The sequence below is a fragment of the Siphateles boraxobius genome, unplaced genomic scaffold (assembly GCF_051911475.1).
Source record: "Siphateles boraxobius isolate OS27281-9 unplaced genomic scaffold, OSU_SipBor_1 37, whole genome shotgun sequence".
Classification (NCBI taxonomy): Eukaryota; Metazoa; Chordata; class Actinopteri; order Cypriniformes; family Leuciscidae; genus Siphateles; species Siphateles boraxobius.
The window spans coordinates 1,274,823-1,280,822 of record NW_027508997.1 but is presented as its reverse complement, the minus strand read 5'-3'; the positions used below and the strand labels follow the sequence as shown (position 1 = coordinate 1,280,822).

Below are 6,000 nucleotides of genomic sequence, written 5' to 3'. Positions count from 1 at the left end.
CATAGAATGAAACTGGGTGGTAAGTGTTTGGGATGAAACACTTTTTGATGAACAATTTTTGAGGATGAACTTTAGGAGTGTTCTATAATGTCAAACAGTTTAGAATAAAAATGTAACAATTAGGATTCAAATAATGTTCTCTTGCATTCCGTCACTATAGTTACAGGCACAAGAACGTAGGTTGCATGGAATTTCCAGCCATCATTCAAAAATGTCTACACATTCCTGCCTCTTCTGTGTTCATCTCTCATTTTTTAATGATAATATTAAGCAAAGCACTTCCATCTGCACTTAACACATTATGCCAAATTTAAATCCATTCCACTGAATTCTGCACCTTTACGATGCAAAAAAGGCCTGCCAGCAAGATCTCACATTCTAATCAGATTCACATTGACATTCACTTGCTCATCATAAGGGGTGATGGTGCACTTCCTGTGTTGAGCTTTATTTGAGCTTATAAAAAGTGCATGATTAAACTTCTACCATGATCATATATTGCACAGTATTTAGATCCTGTTTTTTGCCTCTAATCATTTATGTAAATATAGACTTGTATACAAGATCAATTTTAACAAACAATCTGAATACAAAACAAAATAGTCGCAGACATGGGTGATGGCTTCTGGAGAATATTGGGATGTCACCAAACACACATCAGAACATCAAAAAGCAACAAAAGGAAAAACATGGAATATGTAACAAGGTAAAATGGACAATATCCTGCGAAAAAAAATTACATAACCCTCCATTTATTGTTTCACTCTCATTTTGCTTTAAATCTAATCGGTTTGCGTCCTATAAGAGGTCCTACTAAACTTAGCATGGATTATAAACAATATTTGATTATACATGACATAAGGGCATTGTGCAAGAGTTCAGAGCGATTACGGTAACATACACGAGGAACAGTATTACAGCCGCGGGAGTGTCTTTAACTGTAGGAGAACCTAGACTGGGGTTGAATTATTCCAGGCCCTGTCCCTGTTACCTATGGATTTACCTGAGGAGCGAGTCTATGATAATCTCATCAACAGCGACAGACGTATGCCACATTAGGATAAATATGAACTGGTTAAATATGAGCGTGTGCGGATAATACAAGCCGGGAAATCATTTTGCGCATTTTATGTTTGTAAACAGACTTACTTTAAAGCTCCACTGTGGATGGAACTACGAGTATGAGTGATACTAGAGCAAAGCAATTGAAATATATACTGTATATACGATCGCACCAGAACATCTAAGCGTACACAAATCTGATAAAGGACACTCAAACAGAGGCACAAATGGTTCCTTCTTTTCGTCATATGCTCTCATGCCCTTCTTTTGCAACGATGATAGATGTGATGAAGCTAAGCAGAGTACTTGAACTTTCAGAAAGGACTGAACACACACAGTCCTGGTAGTTTGCTCACACTCTTTGCTTGAACGTCTAACATCACATATTGCTACTGAACTGTAACCATGTGCTTAAATGTTATCTTACGTGATGTGGCTTGTTTTAAAAAGAGTTCCAGGGAGGGTTGCCTACATTTCAAAACTTGTGAAGGTAAAGTCCTCCATAACAACATATTGCATCTGAATCTTAAACCATTAGCATCTGTGACTTATGCTGCATTCCATTCGAAGTCATACGTGGGATATTCCTACTTGAGATCTCCGACTCCTAAGCATACAATTGTTCCATTGCCTAAAGTTTGGAAGATGAGGTATAAGAAAATATAATGGCAATGCTACTGTTTGCTGTACATATCTTGATTGTCAACAGAAGTCGTCTAGTAACCAAATTGGAAGATAAATGATGCTCCACAGTGCTAGCATTTGTTCTGCAGGTTTATGATATCATCAAAGAGGATCAAATAAATGCAGATGTTTGCAAAACATGTTTTATCATCATTTAATGTAGGAACTTTGACCTATCCATGTATTTTATTTGCTTAAAAGTGAATGTTTATCATTAAAGCTGGGCTCAGACTACTGGAGTTTCAGGCCGATTTATGCCCGATTTCCCTGTCCCGACATTCTGAGAAAAAAAAATCGTGTCCAGGGCATTGATCTGATCCGTCTGATCAAATCTTAAACCCTGATCTGCTGGCGGACACAACGGGGCCGCCCAGACAATATCAAACATGTTAATTTGATATTTAGGATTTTAAATCAGAATGACTATGATTACGTCAGTACTTCCACAATAGCCAATGAGAGACAAGTCTACAAGGAGACGGAAGTGAGAGAACTTTTAAAATGGCGACCACAAAACAACAAGCAGCTGTACGGCTCCGGTGGACAAAGGAGATGGAGGAACGGCTGGTCGAAATGTGGCAACAAGACTTCCTTTATAATGTCTCCTCATATAATGTCTACAGCAAGTTGCCAAGACACAGTATCCATTTTGTTTCCATCCAGTGCTAAATTTGGCCTAATAATTTTAAAAATATCATGAAGTCTGATGTGCCACGGTTTTCATATCTTGTAGTGTGTGCAGGTTTTAGATTTGAAAGAAGAAAATCTGTGAAGATTCTCCTTATGTGCGTGATGCAACCAGATTCCACAATCAGGTTGAGATTTTAAAAACTCCTGTAGTCTGAGCCCGGCTTAACTATGTGCATCTCACTGGATGCCACCCTCTTGACAAAAATTGTGGATTTCAACAAGATATCAAGTTCAACCAACTTCAAGTGGCTATCTATTGCAATATTCCAAGTAGGAAGCTGGAAAGTCCAACTTTCCAATGTAAATGGAATGCAGCATTACTATAGGATGCTTCAACAATTGTGTGTCTTTTAGGACAACTTTTCATGACAACACTGTTTGCTGCCATCTCAAAACTTCCCAAATAAAATAGTTTGTCAATGGCAACACTTGTACATACGATTTCTCTCTCTAAAATGAAATTCTTGAACATCAAAGAGCTCAGCCTGTCTGTCCAGAGGCGTTCATCTGTTGGAGTCCATGTGCCCATATTCATGAAGAGGAGAACGTTCAATGCAGTCAAAGGTACGGTCCTATTGCTGAAGGAAAACGACCGACCCAGTGAGTCAAGTGATCGTTCTCAGCAGTTTGTCCAGATACATTATGAATATTGTAAATTGATGGTGAGGTAACTGATGCTCTTCTGGTCCAAAGTTCACATTGTGTCGTTATAAGAACCAAATTATACCCCATAACAAACTGAACGGCAATGCAGCAGTGGCACACAGTAAAGAAAGCCAAAGGAAAAGAAGGGTACAGCAAACCCAGACTGACGGAATACCACGTAAAGGAACCAAAAATAGCTACCAAAAAAAAAAAAAGAGATAAATTTGTGCTTCTTCAAATTCACATTGTCATAGTCCTAGAAGTTTAAATCGGAGTCTGTTTGTCTTTTCCGTAGCTTGACACTTTCCAATACATCATATACACGTGCATGTACAGGTCCATTCAGGTGATCAGTAACTTCGTGACCACTCGTTTCGCTCATTAATTCCTGCTCACATTATTCCTTGCACTCTTAACGTCTTAAGGAAATTGCATCTCCATGCACTTGAGTCAGTGGAAAAAAGTAGTTCATTTTGGGAAAGTACATCCTTGTCACTCTTTCAGCCATCCTGTAAGCCCTCCGTCGTCTTTGGTAACAGATGACACTTTGGTGTGTCAGATACATACACAAGGGGGAAAAGGGGCGGTTGAGGTGAAGGTGTCAAGACATATGGACAGAAATGCTCAACATTAACTGAGGTTATGTTTATATAAAACATAAAAGGTGCCACATAGCAGGTAAAAGCTTGATAAGTGACTACAAAAGATGATACTAAAGAAAAAGTAGACATGAATTGTAAGAAGTGTTGTGAAGTCAGGATAAAGTACATGAGAAGCAGGAAACACAGGAGGAAATGAGGAAGGCAGGAAGGGTGGTCACATGTCGGGGCAGTTCTTATTGCTGCCGCAGGGGGCGTTCTACGCTGGCGGTGTGTGCTCGGGGCTATCTCTATCATCTAAGGAGGAACGTCAGGCAGATGGTGCCGAGCAGCTGGACGATCACAGGGAGAAGGTGGAGACTCTGGTGTGTCCCGGACAGAACTGCTGTAAACAGAAACACAAACACTCTATTACACTCTTTATACTACACCTTCATTTTGCCACTTTATGTTGACAGAACAGTGGAAAGGGGACAAGAAAGTGTTGTGGAATCTAGTGGGATTTAAACCCGTATCTTTAACATGAGCATCACGGCTCCAGAAGAATACAGTATTGCTGTAAATTTGCTCCTTGATAGATTAGGTGTTTCATTGAAGTTCGTACATTGCTTTTCATTTAAGGTATATACATTTCTATCAGTCCTCTCATTCCCTGGTCAACCCTTGACCTTGCCATTGAGCTACTGTACATTGAAAATCTTCCTCAAATTTAGTAAAAGTTGGCCAAAGCATTTCCAAGACATATCTTCACTTCTGATTGGAATTTTGTCACATTTGTTGGTAAAATACAGGAAAATACATTTGATACATGTATACAGTTGAATGCAACAATTCTACAACAGATCATCCCTGTGGAACCAGTTGCTGTTTTTTTTGTAAGTATTATATGTGGGAAGTACTAATCCCAACACTCAAAAATTCACAAAAACTCACACACAAAAAAAAGCAAAAATGTGGCAACTTTGTACCCCTAAAAGGTTTATAGTCGTTGGTAATATAACTAACATGCACCCTTTAAGGAAAGATAAGGTGCAAAATTGTCCTTTTGAGGGTACTGCCCTAGTGACAAGTTGCTGTACCCCTAAGGTACAGGTTTTGCAAAAGAATTTGACAGTGGATGTGACCTATGACAAAGCAAGAGCTGAGTTGTAAAGCCTAAAGCATTGCAAGTCTATTTCAAAGCATCCAAAATGGGGAAATGAACTTTGATACCTAGCACATAAAAAGCTTTTGTAAAGAAAAACATCTCTTAATCTTAACCACACAATAGCTACCAGGTCAGAATCCTTTAAGAATGGAAGCATGCAGGTATGTGGGATGCTGTTGTAAATGGTTTCTTTTTCCTGCCGAGCTTTTGGCACAAAGAAGCACGGGACACTGAAATAATGGATCGGACGGATGGGGTTACAGCGGCTGGCATCATCGCCTGACTGAACCGGAGGCCGTAAGCGGTAATATCTATGAGCTACGGAAGACGGATGACCTGCATGAGGACAATTACAAGTCATTATGTCTCAGAGGTAATGTTGAGTTATATCTTTCGGCACAGCTCACAGGAAATGGCCTCAGAAGATGATGAGGTCTGGACGAAACGAAAAATGATTGTAGCGTTATTTAAAAAGCAACGACTCCAATCACAACACACGTACACGTGCAGGTTTAATTATGCATGCAATCTGCCAACAAAATGGGTTTAATAAATAAAGAGCAGGTATTGTTTAAAAAAATCAATATGAATTTATATCAAGGATTTTTCGGGCTAGCAGGAAATCAATATATTCATAATAAAGCTTTTTATTCTTCCTTTTCAATATAGAACGAGATTGTGTGAGCCGTGACATCTCTCTCAAGGACCTTTGAAGGAGGCGGGTAATTTTGAGAGTGGGCTGTGTGTGTGTGTGTGTGTGTGTGTGTGTGTGTGTGTGTGTGTGTGTGTGTGTGTGTGTGTGTGTGTGTGTGTGTGTGTGTGTGTGTGTGTGTGTGTGTGTGTGTGTGTGTGTGTGTGTGTGTGTGTGTGTGTGTGTGTGTGTGTGTGTGTGTGTCATATCCACCTGTGCATCTTTACTTCTAAATAATAGGCCTATCATTATAACATAAAATCAGAGAGATAGGGAAAATAGTTAATAAAGTGCTTAAAAACTGATCTATCAACAGTCAGTGTCACCTTAACAAGATTTAATGTTTGTGTGTGTGTGTGTTTTGTGGGGCCTTTAGATTTCTAATTCTGATTCAACAGGTCACCTTCCCTTCGAATCGCACATACTTTCTCTCTCCCATTCTATACCCGCTCAGCCTTTCTACCCTACAGCCAAATCCCAGT

At 39.5% G+C, this 6,000-nt stretch overlaps 1 protein-coding gene across 3 annotated transcripts in view; it reads right to left on the bottom strand.

Annotated features, from left to right (window-relative positions):
- Window positions 1-235: 235 nt before the first annotated feature.
- mdga1 (MAM domain containing glycosylphosphatidylinositol anchor 1) overlaps window positions 236-6,000 on the bottom strand; it is a 239,514-nt gene continuing 233,749 nt past the window's right edge. For 2 of the 3 annotated variants that reach the window (XM_077196889.1, XM_077196892.1), the window contains one exon: window positions 236-4,065. In XM_077196889.1, coding sequence (XP_077053004.1) covers window positions 3,974-4,065 — 92 coding nt within the window. In that variant the 3' untranslated portion in view covers window positions 236-3,973. The remainder of the gene's footprint in view (window positions 4,066-6,000) is intronic. The other variant, XM_077196891.1, reaches the window with a different exon arrangement.